At 42.3% G+C, this 23,098-nt stretch overlaps 2 protein-coding genes across 3 annotated transcripts in view; one reads left to right on the top strand and one right to left on the bottom strand.

The window, feature by feature from the left end:
• The window catches only part of LOC105930817 (protein FAM222A), a 30,358-nt gene extending 21,809 nt beyond the window's left edge, over positions 1-8,549 (bottom strand). For both annotated transcript variants that reach the window (XM_012869198.3, XM_012869197.3), the window contains exon 1: positions 8,215-8,549. The gene's annotated coding sequence lies outside the window, so the exon portion shown is untranslated. The remainder of the gene's footprint in view (positions 1-8,214) is intronic.
• A 5,391-nt stretch (positions 8,550-13,940) lies between these two features.
• cplane1 (ciliogenesis and planar polarity effector 1) overlaps positions 13,941-23,098 on the top strand; it is a 32,609-nt gene continuing 23,451 nt past the window's right edge. The window contains 15 exon segments of the mRNA XM_036134472.1: positions 13,941-14,213; positions 14,335-14,460; positions 14,555-14,690; positions 14,770-14,889; positions 15,755-15,987; positions 16,104-16,207; positions 16,298-16,454; positions 16,559-16,662; positions 16,795-16,977; positions 18,368-18,617; positions 18,695-18,871; positions 18,966-19,723; positions 20,125-20,315; positions 21,589-21,669; positions 21,753-21,917. Coding sequence (XP_035990365.1) covers positions 14,380-14,460; positions 14,555-14,690; positions 14,770-14,889; positions 15,755-15,987; positions 16,104-16,207; positions 16,298-16,454; positions 16,559-16,662; positions 16,795-16,977; positions 18,368-18,617; positions 18,695-18,871; positions 18,966-19,723; positions 20,125-20,315; positions 21,589-21,669; positions 21,753-21,917 — 2,740 coding nt within the window. The 5' untranslated portion in view covers positions 13,941-14,213; positions 14,335-14,379.

The raw sequence follows: 23,098 nt of genomic DNA on the forward strand, positions 1-23,098 counted from the left end.
GGTAAGAGCCTCCTGAGTAAGTCCATCTGAACCTACAGAGCATGGGAGAGGAGATCAGACTTGTATAAAAGTACATTACCAAGCAGGACCTTAAAAGTACACATCAGAATATTAAATGACAAAGATGTGCAGAGATCAGTAAAGGTATCTAGTCTAAAGCATACCAGCTTCATTTTAGACAAGCTGAAGTTGCAGGCGATCCAAAGAAGTCTTGCCATAAGATTTAATGTATGCAGGAAGTGTTGGAGACCACGCTATCCAGAGCACAAACAGGAATCTCTGATTTCTCTTTGATTAACTGGGGAAGGATACGGGACAACCTGGATTTTAGAAGTTCAAAACTAATTTGGTTGTCTTTTTAAGCTCAACACTGTAAAAGTAGTAAAGAGCTGATTATCACATATCACATTCCAGTGATGTAATATCACTGGAAAAACACATTTAAAATAGGACCAAAAACAAAACACTGAGGAACTCCATATTTAAGAATATCAAAAAGGAAATGCATCTGAGGTGCGCATCCATTTAACTCAGACGTTAAGAAATAGCCATCAGCGGTTCATGACATCATCATCATCATCATCATCATCATCATCATCATCATCATCATTATCTGGGCCTTGACAAATTATTTAAATGCATAATAATTTTAGTTTACGGTAACTGCTGGTTTTGAAATAAGTTATAGAACATTCTCCAAAAAATCCCATAGTTTTCTGGAATTCAGCAAACAGAATTAATTCAGATAATCCTAACTGACCTAAAACAAAAAACAAAACGAGCAGTCAGACAGAAAAATAGAAATGCTTTTTACAACCTGTGTACTGTATGTAAATATCTGCTTTTAACTATTATATGAACACGCTCCAGAGCATTGGGGACACAACTGTAAAAGCTGCCCTTTAGGTTTCAACCTTGATTTATGGCCAGATAACAAGCACATCAGTCAACCTCTTGGTCTGGGTGGTGATGTACAGCTGGAGGTCGGAAATTCTGCCTCTGCCTCTGATTCTGATTATTTATTTAAAAAGCATATTAACAATCCTTAAAATGTAATTATGCAAGTTTACAGCATGGCTATTTCCATCTTTAGTCGTTTGACCAACATGAATGCCAGTCACATTACACACAATACATACCATGCAAAGAGTTCGGTGAATAATTAAAAACTGTATTCATTCATTTCAATTTAAAACAATAATAGACACTAAATAAATAAAAGCAAGATTGTGGAGAGAGTCACGTGCAATCATGTCTAAGAACAGTTTGGACTGCTGAGAGACTACATATTTAAGTGTTTCCAGGATAAGAGAACACTGCTATCCCAAAAGCACCTCTTCTAAAAGAATTTACAAGTCACTTGCACTTTTTGACCTATTTAGATCTTCTTTCATTTCTTTTTCCTTTTGATAAATTCCTGTAGAGAAGCAGAGGCCAGTTGGTGAGGATGTGTACAAAAGCATCACCATGTGGCCTTAAAGGTCCAAACTAGAACCTTAAACTGTGCCCTGTATTAAACAGGAAGTCGGTGTTGATCAATCAGTGAAGACATAACATGGAGGATGTGATCTAATGCTTCTCAGCTGTTTTAAGACAAACTAAAGCTACATGTGACTGAGAAAAGTTTCACTATGGAGTCTAATGTGCACAGAAAGCAAACGCAGACTTTCAACCATGCTACCCAGAGCACAAATCCCATTTCTCCTTATTCAACTGCGGAAAACAGGATTCAACAAACTGCGATTTGACGAAGCTGATGTTCCGCAGGCGTGAAATGTCTGACTTTAAAAGTAGTAAACAGCTTCATATCATCAACGTACCAGTCACATGATGAATTGTTGCATGATCTTAAAAAAAATGACACATAATTTCAATAAAGCGCAAATAAAAAACAAGGACAGAGAAAGAAACCCTGTGGAACTCCATGCTGGTGACTTAAAGTTAAATTTTACAACAGGAATGCTTCAAAATGGAAAATAACAAGCAAAACCATCTATACTAGATAGCCCCACAAAACATTTTAGTCTCAGGGATGAATCCAGTCGCTAACATGTGGATTTTCCTGCATCCCTCCAAAACAACAATTTAAGTATTCCTAGAAAGATTTCAACGAGTACAGTGACTTCTGAGAAAAACAGACCTGAAACTACATGTAGTAATTGCTGATATTTATCAGCAGCATCTAATGTCCCATCTGCAAGTGCAATTCAAGTCACATCCCATAAATTAGGTCAAACAACGGCAAACGTTTCCTCTCCGCTAACCACGGTGTCTCGCCACTGAAAGCCTTCGGGAACTTTTCCAGAGACAATGACAGAGGCAAAAAGTTTAAGCTTAGGCAGTGTGTAAATCTTGCCTCTCTGAGTCTATATCCATGCCACTGATAAGCAGCAGGATGCGGCCCAGGGAGGGCATGCCAGGGAGATAAAGACCTCGCGCTTTGTCGTCCATCTAACTGTCGCCCCGGGTGTTGTGATAACAATGTTTAGGCAGGCAAAGTTCTTTTACAAGCTCTCCTCTCCAGTCTGCGGCAACGGAGCTGGCACTACTCGTGTCCGGGGCGATGCGTTTCCCCTTCTTAGGCTAGGAAATGCTGTGTGTGCATGATTAAACCCACCGCCGAATGCTTCTTGAGATCTGAAACGGATTATGCGTTGCTTCACCTGTTTGGCTGTACAAAGTGACGGGAAAAAAAGACCATCCCCTTCCAAGCCAGAAAGAACCTTAAATTACACAGACAGCGGCATCTGTCTGCCCTTCTGTCAGTCTTTTATGACTTTCTGCAGCATCAAAGGTCAGAGTCAAGATTGAAGCCAACTGCACAAAGCGCCTCCCTTTCAGCAAACATGAAATGCATAGATAAAAGAGGGAGCACACACACGCGCACATACACACACCTTCCATCTCATCTCCTGTTAGCAGTTCCCAGGATCCTCACTGAATAATTGGAGGACAACGAAAACGGTCTAAGATGATCTTTGTTTTCATGCTCATCACATGAGCTTATGTTTTCCCTTCTTGGTCTGAAGAAGAGCTGCAGATGAGGCGAAGAAAAGGGAATCGTGGAGAAATAAATGTGGAACAAACAAAAAAAAATAAATAAAAAAAAATAAATGAGTAAGGCAGACGGGATAGTGTCTCTCCTTGAATATGGATAATAATAGACCGGGTCCATCAACACCAAGCCACAGCTGGTAATCAATTGTGTATGCTTTTGGTAAAGGTAGGTACCGCGGAAGGCTGCCAGTAATGGGGACCAGACAAAGAGTTAATAAAGGCAGAATTAGACGGCAGCTGCTGGATTCGTCTCAATACAACCCTCGGCATATGCACAGATCATCCCCAATCCCCTCATACATTTTTAATAGAATCTATTACTTCTGGATTAACCGATAAGAGATGGCCTGGTTAAATTCTCTAATAGTTTATGAAATTGGAATCGGAGCGGCACACGAGAGGGACCCAGAATCCCCCCCCCCTCCCCTCCCTCGTTCTCTTTGTTGAGAAAGCAACAACAGAGCACGAGGGTTCACATGCAGGATAACCAAACAACCTGGGGTCACTGGGGCTCCGCGCGACGAGAAAGCTCCAGGCCTGCAGCCTCTCAACAATGAGCCTCATTAGCATCGAGATTAGCTGCCGCGGAAGGCATTACGGCGTTATGAAGGCTTCCCTTTACATTTTTAATGCAAGGGGCAAAAATGTGCGTCGCTTATCTCTGGGCAGTATACTGACAGATGTCCGGCGCTTTCAATTAGATGTAAATCGCGCGGCATTAATGGCTGAGCGACTGCATGACAGACACGTTCACATTACAGACGCTCTCACGCAAAAAGACGCAGCTGTGATGAAACGGAGCAAATGATTCAACCATAATCACAGCACAAATACTCCACTGACAACCTTTAATAGGCTCTCAACTATCCAGCTAATGCAGAAACGTTTGTTAAATGGGGGAAAAGAAAGCAATAATATAACAACAGCAACACCCCTCTGCATTCCCTCTGAACAAGGAGGCAAAAGCCTGATTAAAAAACAACAGAAACTCTGTCAAAAGCAGAATATAAACGGTTATAGTCTTCCTTAAAACTGCCTAGATCTATCGTCATCCTAAATGAATAAATAAATCAGTTTAGTAGGCCTCAACTGACTTTGTGGTGCATATAATTAGGATTGCTTTTTAAACAGTTTCTAAAGGACTTTAAATGCAGCAGCTCCCTAAATTATTTTGTGTCCTCAAGAGCTTGAAGATTTTATTTTTCTAAATATACAGTGATAAATATTCATATATTATTATATTTTTGTACTAATAAGCATTCACATGCATTGTCACCCTTCACAAAAGGTCTGAAAATCAATTGTTGTCACTCACTTTAACAATTGTATAGAAAGTGTTGGGGGAGGGGGTGTTAAGATTGTGGGAACTGGTCAATCTGCAAAACAAGGGAAAACTGTGGGATAAAAATCACATATTATTTATGTAGGTTAAAAAAAAAATGTAAATTTCTGGGCAATTAACAAAACACTGACTTTTATTTGCTTTTATAAACCACATCTCAGTGTGAAGGCTTTTTTTCCCCCTGTAGGCAAGTTGCCCTGTGTTATCTCGAAAAAGACCAGAGAAAAAAAACAAAGTTGTAAATATTTGAGCGCAAACGGCAGAGAACAAGAGAGGCTTTGAATCCAAAGCTGCAAAATTGAGCCTTATCTTGGAGAGCAGCCCTTTCGGGTCGGGGAGTGGAAAGCCTTGGACTGACTTAAATCTGCCCTCACTCATCGCCGGTGCCAAGGTAGAAGAAACACGCTGCGTGAGGTAAAGTCTGGCCAATGCCAAGGTAGCGTTAGAGGGTAAACATAGCCGTATCTTATCCTTAGCCCAGCACACAAACCGAGGCGGACCGTTAAAGAGCAGAGAGGTATGCAGCCGAATCCTTTTCAAAGCCTCGCCTGACACGTTGAAAAGCAAGTCCAAAAAGTGCTCTACTGCTATCATAAAGAAGAAACAATATTTGCAAGTAGGGAAGGAAGGAAATCTCTTTTCATTCCCCCTTGGACTATGGTATGATTTTTATGTAATAGATCAACACAAAGCTGTGCAAAATTGTGAAGTGGATGATAACGATACATGTTTTTCCAAATTCTTTGCAACAAAAATCCGAAAGATTTGTGTTCAGATACTTTGTAGAACCAGATTACAACTTGAAGTCTTTTGAGGTTTGTCTCCACCACTTTTGCCCAGTCTTCTTTGCAGAATAGCTCAGTCTCAGCCAGATTGGATGGAGACGTTCTGTAAACACCGGTTTTCAAGCCTTGCCGCAGATCCACTACTGGATTTAGGTCTGGTATCTGACTGGCTCATTCTAACACATCTGATCTAAACCCATCTCCCTGTGGTCTGTACATTTAGGGCTGTTTACCCAGCTGGAAGGTGAAACTCTTACCACCAGTCTCAACTCTTTTGCAGCCTTTTAACATATTTTCTTCCATAACGTCCCGATGCATTTGAAAATAAAATAAAATAAACGGACGGGTTCTTCATTGTTGAAATGTTTCATCTCTTCTCCAAGAGACTTCTTCAGTGTGAAGAGTTACCAATAAACATTTCTTCCATAACCTCCCTGTATTTACCTCCGTCCATCCTCCCATCAGCTGACCAGATCAGAGCCCTTCCTCCACATACTTGCTGTTGCCTAGAAGGCTTGTTGCAAACCTGGAAACGGACTTGTTTATGGTCTTCTAGTCACTGTCCCTTAAAGTCCCTACAATATGTCTTGCCTACAAACTTTCCCGACTGAGCTGTGGGTCTTTGCAGCCCCGCCGGAGTTACCAAGGGCCTGAGAGCTTTGCAGACGTGCCATGCTCTTTCCATTTTCAGACGACGGCTTGAACTTTGCTCCGTGAGACATTCAAAGCTTTAGATCCTGTTTTCTAATCTAACTCTGCTCTAAACATCTCCACAACTTTCTCCCTGACGCAAACCTCTGAAGCCATCAACGAACATCTGTATTTGTACTGAGATTGACGCACTCTGGGACCTCTTAAGTCACGCGGCTGCACTGCATTTTATTTACTGGAACCAGTTAAGGGGGCTGAATGCCAATGGGCAAAACTGTGAAAAGCACCTATTAATAAATACGCTTTAGCTTCACAATCACGCACCACTTTGTCTTCGCCTATCACTCAATATTCCAATAAAACACAATTTAAGTAATAACGTAACAAAGGAGGAGAACCACAAGGAGGTATGAACACGTTTTGCAAGTCACTGTGCGAATTGTTCAAGGCTTTGGAGAAAAAAATGCAGCCTGCGCGGCTCTAATGTGGAAGAGGACCTAAAGATAAGCTTTCAAGCGTACAGTAGGCACATCAAGAAGAAAAGCGGCTTTGATCTCTGAACCAAATTACGATGTCGTCATGCCCCTGCTTTTCCTTTCAGAACAAATGATGATGCATCCAGTGCAATTTGGCAGCGGGATAATCATTAATTTAAAGCAATTACAGGGAGAGAAGCTTGAAGGCAAAATAATATTAATGACCTTAGATGTTCTGTCCCCTCCCCAGTGAGCAGGGAGACCCAGTCTTTAACCCCTGCACCCGTAACCCCCCCACAGTCTCATAGCCTGTCATCCTGTTATTAAAGAAAGGACCAATTAGACAGATTTCAGAAGATGGCAGGCCGCTGGTAATTACACATGACAACCCCCAGCAGATAAAAAGGTGATTACGAGCGACTGTGCTGCACGCTAAGACTTTGACATCATCCCGTAAGATGGAAGCAAACGCGGTTGCACGTAAGTGTAATTTCCTTCCCCTTATCAGGTCGGTTTCCCCCCGTTACAAACTGTTGCGAGTTGCTGCAGAGGGAATTATACTGTACACTTAACAGACCCCTGCAAATGAGGTAATAGATGAGCGGGCAGAAACACAGACGACCCTAATCAGCCCCCCCCCCCCTGCCCTGGCCTGGATGATAATCTTCCGAGAAAAAGGTCACCCTCACAGCAAGCAGTTCCCTCCGTTGAGTGATTGGGGATACTTAGGGAAACTTCACAATAAATCAGAGCTTAGCTCTGCTCCCGAGGAAGCAAACGAAAGCGGGCAGCCAAATGACAAATCCCCCCCCCCCCCTCTCTCTCTTTTTATTTCTTCACAGAGTTGGAATTACAGCCTGGGTGTGATGTGGGATCAGAGGGATACCCCTGCGGGGGGATACCTGCACGCCGACTGCCGAGATCCACTGCAAAATTAAGAACTACATCAAGCTTGGGGGGGTGAAGAAAAATGTTACAGCTTTAATGCAAGCAGGCGGAGTTCAAGATAAAACAAGAGTTAACTTTGAACAAAACTGATACAAATGGAATAAGGTACACCATTTTTCATCATGACAGCCAGAAGGGGGAAAAAAAGAAAAAAAAAGATGAAGGGAGAGATAATAAAACACCAAAATTGCAGGATTTTTCTTCCCTGCCTCTGGTTGTGTGCTCTGACACTCCATCTCTCTGAGTAATAAAGGATCAAGCAAAAGAGGCAGGAAACACACACACACACACACACACACACACACACACACACACACAGGCTTGAATTTCACACCTGGCCAATAATCTGCAGGAACCTCTGCTGAGGCTAACCTTCAACCCCGGCTGCCACGGGTGCATTGAGGTGCGATGATCCCACCTCCGGCTCGCAGACAATGGCAGTGGAAAACCCTCTGAGGCAGCCCTGAGTGACTGATAATATACTTCAAAGCATCGCCACTGAGATGCTGAGAAACATAAAGAGCCTTTCTGTGCATGCAAAGCCATCAGGCGGTGCACATGTGAAGAAAGATAAAGGAATAAAAGAAGTGAAACGCAGAAAGAAAAAAACATACCTGGAAATGCTCTGACATATATGAATATATATATAAAAAAATGTGTACATTTGAAAGGAGGGCGCAATTATTTAAATTATTAAATGGACAAAACACGTAAGATTAACTTCATAATTAGATTTGAAAATACAAACGATTCAGAAAAACAACTCATGTTATTAGAATTTGATTAGGACTCTAATTTCTCTGTTATCCAAACAAATTCTGGCTTTCCTTCTTTTTTTATTCTTAGGTTGAAGGCGCATTCAAGAGCAATTGAGCCGTTTTTCTGCCATAAACAATCCAAAACTAAACTAAACGCATACACACCATGAGATGAAAATAAACTGATAGTGTCTTACAGAGTTTTGCTTTATCATAAGGCCTTTTCTTTTTTTTATCTTTGATTCGCCACGGCTGATTGGCTCCCGTCCTCCTCTCCGCCGCTGATTTGAGCGCTGGAAACCTCGGGGGAAATATCCATTGAAGAAGCCGGCTCCATCAACTGTACTTCCTCGACGCGCTCGACGCCCCGCGTTACAAAATAAGAAAAGAGCAATTACGAAAATCTCAAGTGTTCGGTTTTCCTCGCAGCCACTCGCGTTCTCGTCGCAGCGGGGCGGACGGACGGAGAGCTGCGAGCGACTGAAGGAGCGGCGACGGGAAAGCGAAGCCGGACCAGTCCTGTGCGCAGCTGGAACCGGCTCCGGGCGAATCAATCAGGACTGCATTTGAATATTCCCACGCCTCGACCAATGGGAGGACAGCAGAGGCGGGGCTTAGGGTGAAGTCGAAGGAAAACGTTGTCATATGTTAAAACATATATATTTAAACACACTAAACTGTGTTTAAATATCTCCCAAAAAAATTAAAATAAAATAAATTTTATATATATATATATTTCACACACTGACACACCGACTAAGTATTTACATAGTTTTTGATTTTTTATAATAAACATTAAAGCGTGCAAGAAAAAAATTGTCTAAGGGTCTGTTAAGAATTATATCTGAGTCTAAAAAGTGTGATACCAGCCCCCTGCAAATTATATAAATTGTTGTAATTTTGCATAAATTAATCCCTAATCTCCACTGAAATGTAAAACAGACACTCACTAGATAGTTTATGTATCCTGCCAGTTAATAAAAATGTTCATATTTATAGACATTTTCAATATACCACTTAGAAAAGTTAGATTAAAGTTGATGTTTACTTTATTTCCTATAATTATTCCCCACGTTTAGAGAAACAATCACTGTTTAGTTAAGAATTATACATTGTAGTACATTGTGTCATGTTTAAAACTTTAACCATGCACCACACATTTAACTCAGGGCACCTCTTCACACAACAAGCATGTCGTTTAAACTTGAGAAACATTTCCAGTCTTATTAACCGTAGTGATGTGTTTAATGACAGCTAGATATGCACTTAATTTTTTTACTATGAGGTTAGAAAAGTTAGGAAAAAAAAACTCCGGACAGGCTTTACAGAAATGTTTTAGGGTCTAAAACAACACCTTACGTCTGTAGTCATTATGTGCAAAGGAGGCTTTATAGGATAGATGGGCAGTTTAATTTCACCATATTTATCTATCACCCATTACCGCTTATAGACACAGTTACTGGGGAGTGTGTGTAATCTCCTGCAGGTTTTGGGCAAAAGGTTGAGCACACCCTGTATACATCATTTGCCTATCACAGGGTAACTCAGAGACAAAAACATACACACAATATATGCATGCATGTTTTGTTTGATTGTGGAAACAGACTGAAGTACCTGGAGAGAACCTACACATGCATAGGATGAACATGCAAACTCCAATGCAGAATGAGCCCAGGACCTTCCTGCTGCAAGACAAGAGTGCCAACAGCTGCACCACTGAATAGCCTGATATCACTTTATAACAGGTAGACAACTTATTATACACAAACGCTTATGAAACAGAAATGAATGACATGAACTTAAATGTTGAGCATATAATACTACGTGTTTCTAGGCTCAAATGAAGATTTAGGGTGTATTTTGTATACTTTAAGCAGAGCTGGCCCAAGCGTCTATGTGTGGAATTAAACTTATGATCGTTCACATAGCTTTCAAATTATGGCTAACTATTTAAACTTTTTTTTTGTACGAGACAAATCTCTAAATACATGTTGGAAAAATACGTAAGGAAATACTTGAGCTTGAAGACTTTACCATTGATCTTTTTATTATAAAATAGGCAACATTTCTAAGTAATATGACGGTATTTTACATTAGTTTATGATTAGAGTGAATTATTTTCTTTGACTTGCTATGTCATATTTAAAGTTTTGTTCCAACTCATTGATTATTTTGTTTTTTTAATGTCTGTAGTCAAAAAGAAATAGATAGATAAAACTAATTTTTTGTTAGTTTGTTTTTTGGTGTCTCTTTTTGGCCCCTCTACCCTTAGATTAATTAAACGTGACCTGTGCTGCTTAATCTGGGTAAATGCTTTGTGTACCAAATGAAGTACTTAGCACTTTTTCTAATGCATGGAATATTTTAAGCAGTGAACACATTCTGTGCCTTCAGGATTTTAATGGAGGCAAATCCAGTCCAGATTTGATGAGTCTAAGTTTTCAAATAGAAAAGGTGTTTTATGTTGGACCAGATGCCCTTTACTGCCATTCATTGTGTTGTTCCAAGATCTGCAAAACATAAAGAATTTTGGACAGGGAACAGATAAGATTGATTAGGTGAAAGTGGAAAACTGCGAGGGAGCATAAACTGAAGGAGCTGAGTGGAGAACCGGCAAATAGACAAGTTTGCCCAGGAACAGGTGTTAAATTAGAAAATAAACAGTAAAAGAAACACCATGATCAGCAAAAAGATTACCAAAACCAGAACAGGCATAAGAACTACAACTCAAAACAAAGCCCAAATTCAAGGTAGCATCTGAAAGGGTCTAATTGGTAAGGATTCTTTAGCCAAACCAGAAGTGTGTCAGCTGTCACTGTGATAGGTGCTGTCCCAATAGTGAAGTCGGTAAGGAAGGAGGTAGGAAAAGGAGCCTGTATGCTTCCTATCATAGTTCCTTTAGCATAGGGAGCTTATAATGTTTCGTATGTTTCAATGTATGTTTCAATGACAATAAAGATGATATTATTATTTTATTACTAATGTCCCTCACTGGTGCTAATGAGCTATAAGGAATCCCACAATCCTTTGCGTGACTTGACGTATAAGTACAGCCCACCTCACGAAAATTAGAGAAAATGTCTGAAGAGAAGAGAGTGCACACTTTGTAGTTCATTTTCGGAAGGCTTTAGGCCCAGATTTGGCTAGAATCACTACGTGTGTTTCTGTCACGTAATGACGTCGGAGTAAAAGGCTGTCTGAAATCGGCCCAGCAGTCCTAGGCTCCTTTCCTCCCCACGATAGTGTTCTTACTGTTGACCTCATGGAAGGTCAAAGATGAGGAACTAGGAACAGGAGCTAGGAGCTATAATTAGAGCATGACAGAAACCCTGTCTGTTTAAGAGGAAAAGCAATGCTGGGAACCCCCCTCTGGCCTGCAGGCAAAAAACCCAGCTGATCATTTTGCCCTTTGTTTAAACTCACAGAGTCCTGATTTAACCTGTTACTGGTGAATTTATCTTCTGTATTTATTTCTTTTAGTAGGCTTTAATCAAAAAGCTGGCTGAAGTACACCAGAAATTTTGTTTGTCCATGCCACAAAGTATTTTTCTCTGCACTTGGCGGTCGGATGTATTTTCCCCAAAAAGTAAGAAACATTTCATAAAGGCAGCCATACTCAGCGCAAATCACAAGTTGCTTAAATCAAACCCTTCAAAAACACCGGTTTGTTAACTTCAAAGCGAAAAAACGGCTGAGCACACGCCAGAGCGCCGAGATTTACTGCAGACAGACTCTGACCCACTGTTGCAGAGGAATACTGAACTGTCTCTTGACAGCTTCCCCGAGTGTCATTTTTCAGTATGAATGAGGTCTGCAGATGGCAAATGTGGTTACCATGCCAACTGATGTTCTCACACCGACGTATTGAATGGGGAAGATGAAGACGGAGGATAGAGCTCAAATTAATTACAAGTTGTTAAATTGGAAGTAAGGAGTCCACTTTTAGTGTGTACTAAAGGAGCACTAGGCAAGTATGATGCTGATGTTCCTGCACTTAAACAGATTAGGCCATATTTGTAGCATAAGCTTTGCAATATTTGAGTGATTGTTTACCTTTATTTGTTCTATAGGCTGGATTAAGAATACATCTCCAAATACACAATTATTTGCTGCTGAAAATTAGTTTTTTTTGCCTCTACGGTGAGTTGCAACCGTCCGTTTAGGCGATGTCATCATGGCCTCGCAGGATGTCAAACTCTCCCTCTTTAGATGCGCTTCATCTGAGCAGAATGAACTTGCAAGTGACATAAATTAAGAGCTCCATCTGCAGCTGACAGGAAGAGGCAAATGAACCAATTAAGTTCGGGCAAAATCCCCAGTTCCACCTATTGGCAGTGGCAGCCGTCATCTCCATCATGATGAAACGGAGAGACTGCAGGGGTAATTAAATACCAGCAGCGGGCCTAAGGGCAGACTTAATAACTCTCTTTAACAAGCCAACAATAGACCTTATTGCTGAAGGATCCACACAACTTGAAGGACATTAATTACAAAGGTTTGAAGATAGTGCTCTCTTTCGCATTCCGATTGCTGATAGGATTGTGAGTTCCTTCTATAAAAACAACCTTGCTCGAAGAAATCTGCAAAATCCAGAATACACAAGGGTTCCAATGCTGCCTGGTATCTGCATTAGAACTCCTTGGGCTTTTCCAGAGCGTGTAAAAGTGTCCTTGTGGCAGTCTGACGCCATCTGTTGGCTAAAGGATAAATATGCAGTTTGGAAATTAGGATAAAACCATATAGCTCACTCCAAGAACAAAACTCCCCGTGGGGTTTAAAAATAAGTGAAGTCGGCCAGACTCATGCATATGCATACCAAGAAATATAAATTCAGGCTCCTACACTCCCTAAAACACAACAGACACACCCGATTTGGGTATTTGACAACTCAAAATAACTTCAACTTTTGCTGATAAAATCATTACAAATACCTGCAAAAGGAAAGAGCAGTGAAGGCTTACTTCAAGCCCCATTAAAAATAAAATGGAAAATTTGCTCCTATTGCTTGTGGAAAAAACATTTGTAGTGCTTAATGTTTAAAACAGCAATTGTATATTAGATTTGGTTTTGACTGAGGCAAAAATAGAGGGTAAACAGATACTTGATTTTAGCAATAATTTTAAGGCGATTATCCACCAGAACACTATACATAATTATATACAGGGAACATTTTCCATAAGACAAAATTGTCTTTCTTGTTATCAGGGGAAAATATAATAGCTTCCTTTCAGCCAGCTGACAGTGGGCAGCAGCATGAGGTGGAGGGCAGTGCGTTGTTGCTGTATGCACGCTGCATTTAGTTGTGTACAGCGACCAGGATAGTTGTTAGCAATACTGGCATACCTCTATGTCAGTAAGTTGAATGCCGCCAAAAAACAAAAGGAACATGTATAACAGTGGTTATACATGTTTTACAGTGTGGGAAAGATTCATCGAAAGGAAAACTGCCAAAAGTGAAAATAAACTGTTTTTTAAACTGTGGCTTTGTCTTAAGCATATGGCAGCCATGTTGGATTTAGATGTCTTGGTTGGTGAGAAATATTTGATATTCTGATAGCGATTTGGCCTCTCTTCTATGTTTTCCCGACTTCGAATGGTCAACTTTTTTCACGACAAGCATGCTTAGCGAATAGGTTGGTGGGATTGTGTCAAACAGAGCAAACGTAAATGTCCTGCTCTGTTGTACTGCTGTGTTTAAAAGCACAGACAGAACGGTCCAATGTGGAAAAATCCAAATAGTTCAGTCAGGTGGTACTTGTTATAAAAAAGTTGAAAACCGCTGCTTTAAATACTTAACAAAAAAAGCGGGTCTTTTAGTAGCCCCCATAGACATAATATAAGTTTATATTATGTCTATGGTAGCCCCCGCCCCCTCCTGTTGTTTTCCACAAGGCTCCAACTACTTCCGGTTGCGTTTCTACGGTAACGGACTGCAGCTTCCTTCCAGAGGATCATGGGAAAGAATTCCGTTTTTTTTTTAGGCGGAGGGATTTTCGAAACATTTCAACATTATCTACGGTATTTCGTGTAATGCCGCCGCAACATTAGGTGGCTCAACAGTCCTCTCACGGGGATTTAGTCGGCGAGGGTTCCCGCTTTCTGTTAAAATGCTCAGGCTTGGATTTTAATGGCAAATGTGCTGCCCGCCCCGCCGACCACCAACACTAGGCTAGCTAACACGCAACGATGAAACCGGGTTTGTTCGGCTCTGCCTTTTAATCTAACCACGCAATGATCGAAACTTACACGCACTAATTGCATGTTTGACGATTCTGGGTCTTATTCACCAACGTTTGATCGGTGTTGGTTTCCTCTAGTCTTCCCAATCTGAGATTGCCCTTCCGAGAAGGAGATGGTGAAAGATGGAGCTGAAGTTTGAGGTTGTTTTGTCATCTAGCATCAAACGGAAGAAACCATGGCCTCGATTCTGCTGGCTTGGGCAGGTGATGCGACTTTTCTATTGATGTTTTTCCACTTCTTCTTCTTCACATTTAGCTATCAGATAAGAACTTGACCTGTGATTTTTTTGCTCCTCAGGAGAAGGAGTCTGTTTTTCTCTTAGATGACAAACGGATCAGTGAGATCAACATGGTGTCTGGTCGCACCAAGAAAAGGACGCCTAAACTCCATCCTTTACTCAGCAGCGTGGTGAAAATGGCTTCATCTCACAACGGTAGGTTTTGGCCGGAGTAAGCAAACGAACACCGGCGTTATTGATGCTGATCATTCATCACTGTTGCCATCTTTCACAGGGATGTGGCTGTGTGGGCTTCTGGCGTCAGGGGAATTGTTTTTGTGGAACAGGGATAAGGATTTACTGAAGATTGCTGCAGCAGAGCCAGAAGTAGTTCAGATGATCAACTCTGCTCAAGGTGGGTGCTGAGACCCACATGTTTAGCCAGAGATGGAAAATGAGACAAGAGTGCAGGTTTATGACTTTGATGTCTACAATTATATGACTTGTTTGTATCATTCTTATAAGTAGTTATTACTAACATCCTATGTTACATAATACAGTAAGAAGTGTTATTATCTATCTATCTATCTATCTATCTATCTATCTATCTATCTATCTATCGAGCGAGCGCCCGAGGAACCGAGGAGGAGCTAGCGAGAGAGCCGAAGACAGAGAGCGTCGAGGAGGCGAGCTATCTATTTATCTATCTATCTATCATTATAATCAGCTATTATCTATCATCTTCTGATTCTATTATCATCTACATCTATCTATATATCATCGATCTATCTATCTATCTATATAGACATTGATATATATATATATATAATATATTATATATATATATATATATATATATATATATATATAGGAGGAGGTGAAGCTTAGAGGAGGTGCGACTTTCAAATTTTGCTAGCTCTCCAACATTACAAACTACAGCTTTAACTACAGCAATTTGTAGGATTTTCCCGAAGTGAAAATGCTACTCACAATTTGCAAGCAGCTCAGAAGCCAGTCGGCTCTGATTCGCCTTTTCTTCTTCACTGCTGGAGTATAAATGCATTTTGAGAGACATGTAGTGTTTTTCTTCCACTTCTGGAAAAGTTCAAGGACTGAATACTTGATTACTGTATTTGTAACCTCTGTTTTAAGTAAAACAGCACCATCTTATTTTAGCTTGGTGATCATTTATTAATTCAGTATTTTTTTTGAGGCACCTGGACATTGTACCAATGTACTGAATGATCAGTTTAAGACTGTTCTTGTTTCTGTTTTCGCAGGAAATTGTCTAAAGTTGTGTCTTCAGGTTTCATGCAATGGGACGAGGGTGCTTCTGGCCGCCGTAACTGGGCAGGTGTTCCTGTGGGAGAGCACGGAGGGCAGGGATTTTCCAGGCCTGCGAGACGGCCCTGTCAAAGGACAGTGGGCTCATTTACTGCCGCTTGAAGAGACCCTTTTGCCTTCTTCAAAAGACAAAGAAGCATCCCAACACACCATCTTCGTAAAGACAGAGGTCCCAATTTAGAATCAAATCTGTTTGTTATATTTCAGTCCATGATACCATTCTGATGCTCCACCCTTACCGTTTTACTGACCTTACAGTATGTCTGGCGTTGGACTTTCTTCCAGGTTCTGGCTGACATTTGCTTATCTGCGTTTGTCTTCACCTCTGGGAAGCAGCTTGTTGTCACCATTCTGAAGATTCAGTGGAGCCGAGGCAGCGCGAGGATGGGGTGAGTAAACAGTTATATTTGACGTAGTACGCACACTTGCCAAGTTTTTGTTTCCTGTTTTTATTAAAAGGTACACATTTCTCTTTGTAGTTCCGTCGGTTACAACATAGAGTGGGCTACCAAGACATACCCGATGTCTCATCTGTGCCCACCCTGCCAGCCGGTCAAGTCCAGAGGAGCCTTGGTGCCGGCGTTCTCTCCAGACGGACGCCTGTTGGCCATCGCACTGAACCAGAGGAAGCCAAAGGTTAAAACCATCCTTTCTAGTCCGTTTCTCGCTTCTTAATCATTTTTTTTTCTTACTTAGGTACGACTCCCGAAAATATCCATTTCCTGTTTTTTTGATTGCAGGACACGCAGGTCCTTTTTGTGAGCACGCACAATTTTGTCTCGATATCAAGTCACCTGGGAGGATGTGGAAGCAAGAAAATGGATATCCCATCAAAATATGTCAGGTCAGTACGCATGGTGATGTAGTAGTATAATTTACGCAAAACCGAACTACCAGTCACCACGCGGTTGTTGAGGTAGCTATATTACACCAAAACGGCAGTTTTTTTGTTGAAAATTGTCCATGAACCTTTCAGGTCCTACTGGGTCAGCAGTGTCAGCTGGTCGGCAGAAGGCCTGTTCTTTGCCTGCGTCTTGAAGAGGGGCTCCCTCCTCATGTTGGCCCGCCTCGGTGGGCTCCTCACCCTGACCAGCTCTGGCTGCAATGTCGACTTTGGCCCGGCGCACTTCCTGCCGCTGCATCCGCTGGTCACTTACAGGTAGATTTAAATTTGAAGCTTTTCAGTTGTTGAAATGGTATCACATAAACTTCTGTGTGTTTCTTTGAGCCCAGAGTAATTACTGTATAGTTGTGGAGTTGAAGTCAAATGATACGTGTCTTTTAATCTGAAATGTCTGATGTGCCTGGGGATATATCAAAATCTAAGCCGGTACCTCAAAATCGGTTAATCTGTTAATAAATCGCTTCCGAATAAATCAAATTAGAAGGTAGTGTTCGCTTGTTTGTCATTTATTTTCTCCCTGAAGCCCTCAGAGGCTGTTGGAGAATATTAGTGAGCAAAGCGCACCAGAAAGACCTAACACACACCAGGCAGGTCAAGTGGCCATAGTTACGGGAGGATCAAGTTACTGAACAAAGTTTCTCAAGTTTTGAACTCCTTAAAGAGTGATGTTCAAGCCGTCATCTCAAAAAGAAGCACACAACCGCAAAATCAGCCAGGAAATGGCCTTCCTGCTATCCGTCAGCCCAGGCAAGAAAAGCATTAATAAAAGAAATAGTCAAAAGCGCCTTAGGAACTCTGGATGGGCTGCAGAGATCCCCGGCTCAGGTTGGGCCAGGCGTTCTACAAATTTGTTCTTCATTATAGAGAAGACAAGAAAGCTAAATAATAATAAGGAGTCTAATTTGTTGATGCTACAAGCTAAGTAGGCAGGGACACTACAAACATGTGGAAGACATCAATTCATTATATTGGCCTATACACTTGTGGCCATAAACGAGCACTGTGGCATCTCCCTGAACGCACCATCCCTACGTCAAAAAAATATGGTGATGGCACCGGCGTGATGACGGGAAGACGGACAGAGCTAAATTGAGAGCGCCAGCAGGAGGATTCTAACGTAGCTAATTTAGTTTTTTAGAGTAGCGCTAAAAGACAAACCTGTTGGAGGCTGTAAAAGACTGGAGACTGTGACACAGGTTCACCTTCCAGCAGGACGACAGCGCTAAACATGGGGCCAGAGTTTATATGGAATGATTTTGTCAAAGCATGGTCGTCTTAGAATGGCCCTGTCCAAGCCCAGACGTAAATCTGATTAAAAAAAAAAAAAAATGGATTCAAAACTTGACAATCGAAGATCAACTTGATGGCAAACCGTCTCATTCTTTAAATGTGCAAATCTGGTAGAAAAAAGACTGGCAGGCTCTAATTGCAGCAAAATGTGGCTCTACAGCCAATCAGGGGGAACAAATACATAAGCAGGCAATACATTAGAGATTTTTTTTTTTTTTACTGGTAAAATAAAAGTATGTTTTATTTTTCGTCAGTATTTTTTTCGATCTCTTCCTGCTTTACCTTTTCCAAATAAATCAATTGTGAATTGTAATCCTGTGTGAAGTTTAAGACGGCTGTGTGCTTTTCCCTATAGGCCACCGCTGTCTGCGGGGAACGGGGAAGCCTCTCTTTCCAGCTCCAGCTTGTCTGTGCGCGATCTCCTGAGGCAGCGCTTCTCCGTCACCTGGCATCCGCGGCTGCTGTACCTCATCGTGTCCGACGGCTACATGGCCACCGTCATGAAGGTGCGGGACAGACATTCGCTCGCCTTGTTCCTGGAGGCACTTCTAAAAGAAACCGGCAGGGATCTGGAGAAAGCCAGCGTGAAACTAGAAAAATCCCAGGTGAGTAGGGGGGAGATTTCATTCAGATGGGATGTCTTTAGGAGTCCTCGATTGGTTACCTTTTCGTTGTTTTGCAGGTTCATTTGAAGGCTTGGCTGGACTCCATGTCCTGGTTTAATTCAGCCGGCAGCCTTGAAGAGCTCGGTGCCGCCGTTACACGTCGTCCCAAAGCGTCAGATCCAGCCCAGATGCCGCTGTTCCTTCAGAACCAGCAGACACTGGGTGGTACCAGGGAGCTCCTTGAGAGCATGCAGGTCTTACAGATAACCTCGTAGAGAGAGCCTATCATCTTTGACTCTGTGTGAGCGTGAAGTTGATTTTTGATTCTTTGCTTGTGCGGTTTCCTAGGCTGCCTTCGAGGAGGAGTCCGATTTAGAAGGACTCCCGGCTGGTCCCCACGTCCAGGAGGGAGGCCGTCTGGAGTTTGCCTCCATGTTTGACACTCTCCACGCCGCCGACACGTACGGGGAATCCGCCGTCGACGCACATCGGAAGCGGAGACAAACCGAAAAGAAGAACCCCCTCTCCCCCGAGCTGGGGAAGATTCAGAGGAAGCTGCTCGCCGCCTGGGCGCTCGCCATGTCAGTAGGGGACGCGGCTGAACACAGAGTCCGTCTGCTGAGGCACGCGCTCCGCTGCGTGGTTTGGTTTGCCGCTCTGCTCCGCTCTGCCCCCCGGAGAGAAAAGGACGCCCCTGTTGGCGCCCGCTTGCTCCGCCTCATAAAAGCTCTCCTGTCCTTCCTTTCTTGGGACAGCGCGTCCTCAGCTGGACGGCGCTGCTTGGGGCCGATGGTGGAGTTTAGCGAGTGGATGGCGCGCCTCCTGCTGACCCCTCCGCCCGACGCCCACCTGACTGGGCGCTGCCCCGTGTCGTCTCAGAGCTTATCCGACGTGACGCGGATCTTGCATTTGGTCTCCGCTTCTCTTGATCGCACGTATTGCTTAGAGCAGAAAAGCTGTTGGTCCAATGAGGAGGAGTTTTCATCTTCTCGGCCTCATCTCTGGCCGTCGGATGTCTGCCACGTACCTCTGCTGCAGGACGTGAGCAAGGTGAGGTGCGGCTCGGACCACCGGGCATCACCTTTTCCTGGGCGGCCTTCCGGCAGGTACGCACGGCTTACGCTGTTGAATTGGCTTTTTTTTTGAACGTCACGTAAAAAAGGGTGGTCCGAGCTCGTACACTGCAAAAAGAGAACTAAAAATAAGTAAAATTTTCTTGAAATGAATGTATTTGCCCTTGATTTGAGCAGGTAAATAAAATTATTTGCCAATGGAATGAGTATTTTTACCCCTAAAATAAGATGATTAGAAATACTGCACTTGAAATAAGGTGATGGAGATGAATTGTTCCTGTTTTAAGTGGGAAAATTGGCAAATAGTCCTATTTATCTACTCAAATCAAGGAAAAATACTTTAATTTAAAGAAAAATATTCATATTTTTAGGTCTATTTTTGCAGTGTAAGCCGCCTTAAAGCTTTACATCTACCGTTTGTCGTTTGTGGACAGGTTGCTGGGCGTTTGGCAGCTAGTGTACGACGTAGCCCAGCGGTACGCAGAGGAACTGAGGAGGTTTAGGAGCTGCGATGGCTCGGACGAAGAGGAGCAGAAGCTGTCCGTCGTCACGTCCCGGATCCAGACGGCTCTGCAGGCCACAGGGGGAAACCTGGAAGAGGGCCGTCCGCTGCTAAGCTACCAGGGTCCGGCACAGAAAAACTAAACCCTGATTGTGTTGATGTCGCTGCCTTTGCGCTTCTTTGCATTTTCTTCTCGTCGCAACCACAAACCTTTAATGTGTTGTATTGGGACTTAATGTGGCAGACCTGCACAAAGTAGCGTACAATTGTCAAGTGGAAGGAAATTAACATGTTTTCAAGTCTTTTTTTTTTTTTTAAGAAATTCAACTTTTTGCCCATTCCTCCTTAGCAAATTCTTCAAGCTCAGTCAAAGAGGATGGAGAGTGTCTGTAAGGATCACTTTTTAATTCTTGACAGAGATTCTTAGTTGTGTTGAGGTCTGAACTTTGACTAGGCCAGCCAGCACAAACATATGCTTCGGTTTAGGTCATGATAGCGCTGACTCCATCTTTATTGTTGCTGTTCTCTCTCGACATTTTTTTAAAGCCTCTGCCTTTTTTCCGGGATTGCTCTGAACTTAACTCCATCAATTTTACCATTAAATATTTCCAGCTTTTTCATCCCTGTTGAAGACAAGCATCCCCACAGCATGATGCTACCACTGCCGTGTTTCACCATTAGGACAGTGCGTTAGGTTTTCACTGCAGCTAGCGTTTTTCATCTCCTTTCCTCTTTTGTAGCAAACCGCAAAGGCGAGATCTTATGGCTTTCTTCTTGCTAGTAAAGGACAGATTAGAGGAGAACACAGCATCGTCTCCTATCTAAGATGAAAAAGGATAAATCCCAATTAAATAAATTAACGTTTGCGGCTGAACGCAAACCAAGAAAAGCACGTGTAAAAGTTAAAGGGGTGAGGATACTTTTGCTGATGAAGATTCTCAGTCATCCAGGTCATGGTCATTCCAAAAAAAGTAAAAAAAACAAAGCAACTGGACTTGTTTTTCGTAGTTGAAGACGACCGCCCATTACTAAGGGGTGGACCTGTTTCTGTTGAATTTGCATGTTATCTAAGCCATTACAAGGCCTTTGTTTGGGCAGTAGTATAAAGCTTGGTACTCATCATTACTCCAGACCTTTTGAATTGAGAAAGCTTCCTGGAGAGGAAACTTCTTCAACTATGAAAAACAAGTCCAGTTGCTTTGTTTTTTACTTTTTTTTTGGAATGGGGATACTTTTGCAAGGCTCTGTATAGAGGTTGTAAAATGTATAAACATTATATCAAAGTTAGTATTTCAGCTCGAGCAGAGTTATTAGATTCAGGCTAAAGAGAAGACTTGAGGTGTTAAATAAAGGAAATGTTGCCGTTAAGCTTTAAATGCACCTTTTACTCTTCTAGGCGAGCACCTCTTCCTCTGTGGTTTGTACTCGCTAAGTACACAGACGCTGCGATTACAGATCTGTCAAGAGGCCAGCAAAGGTAAGGGCCACAGCTTTGCTCTTTTGCTTTAAACATTTCCTCCACGATGCTTTTAAATGAATTGCCACGCGTCTCCCTCGTAGGTGGTGACCGTAGCGTCTTCCAGCAGACGCGCCTTTGTCTGGCGCTCCTGTACAGCCTGCTGTCCCGCTACCGTCTGAGAGAGGCCCAGGAGTTCGGCGACGGCGTGGCTCAACTGATTCTGCTCAGAGCCGGAAGCCGGACCGACAGCTTGACCGGCGCTTCAGGTCAGACGCGGTTGATCATTTCTTACTGACCCAGTGAATTTAATAATTCAATTCAATTCAATTCAATTTTATTTATATAGCGCCAAATCATGAAACATGTCATCTCAAGGCACTTTACAAAGTCAAGTTCAATCATATTATACAGATTGGGTCAGATTATACAGATTGGTCAAAAATGTCCTATATAAGGGAACCAGTTGATTGCATCAAAGTCCCGACAAGCAGCATTCATTACTGGGGAAGCATAGACCTACAGGGAGAGTCGTCTGCATTGTACATGGCTTTGCTGCAATCCCTCATACTGAGCAAGCATGAAGCGACAGTGGGAAGGAAAACTCCCCATTAACGGGAAGGAAAACCTCCAGCAGAACCAGGCTCAGTATGAACGGTCATCTGCCTCGACCGACTGGGGTTACAGAAGACAGAGCAGAGACACAACAAGAGAAACAAAAAAGCACAGAAGCACACATTGATCCAGTAATCTGTTCTACATTAGATGGTAGTAGCGGGTGAGCCGTCTTCTCTGGATGATGTCACACCTAACAGAACGTCAGACCAGGTGTACCTACTATGAAGATAAAAGAGAGAGAACAGAAAGTTAAAAGCGGAAGTAACAACACAGAATGCATAATTGAAGAACAGCAGAACTCTATAGAGTGAGAAAATTAGATCCTGATGTCCTCCAGTAGCCTAAGCCTATAGCAGCAAAACTATAAAGGTAGCTCAGAGTAACATGAGCCACTCTAGTTATAAGTTTTGTCAAAAAGGAAAGTTTTAAGATTAGTCTTAAAAGTAGACATAATAGTAGAATAATCAGTAGATTTAAATATACTATAGAGAATGGCTGCAAAAAGTGGATCACTAATAACTGTAGCTGCTTATAAGACAGTTCATTGTATCTCTGATTCAAATTTCTTAATCAGCAGATCTAAGTAACATTTTTAGTTTAATGTATCCTCTTCTCAGTCCCTGGGATGGTAATCTGAGTGCTTATGAGGTGAATGAGGCGTCTGCCCCTCATCTCCCCCAGCAGAAAAAAAAGTAATGGCAGAGGCAACACGAAGCAGTCCAAAAGGAGACCGGTGTGGGATTACGTTTGCGCTGTTTAACGAGGATTCGAAATGCTCTTTATGCGGTTCTGTTTTTACATCAAAGCACTTACCGGGTTAATTAAGTTGTCA

Source organism: Fundulus heteroclitus, unplaced genomic scaffold, assembly GCF_011125445.2.
Source record: "Fundulus heteroclitus isolate FHET01 unplaced genomic scaffold, MU-UCD_Fhet_4.1 scaffold_82, whole genome shotgun sequence".
Taxonomy (NCBI): domain Eukaryota; kingdom Metazoa; phylum Chordata; class Actinopteri; order Cyprinodontiformes; family Fundulidae; genus Fundulus; species Fundulus heteroclitus.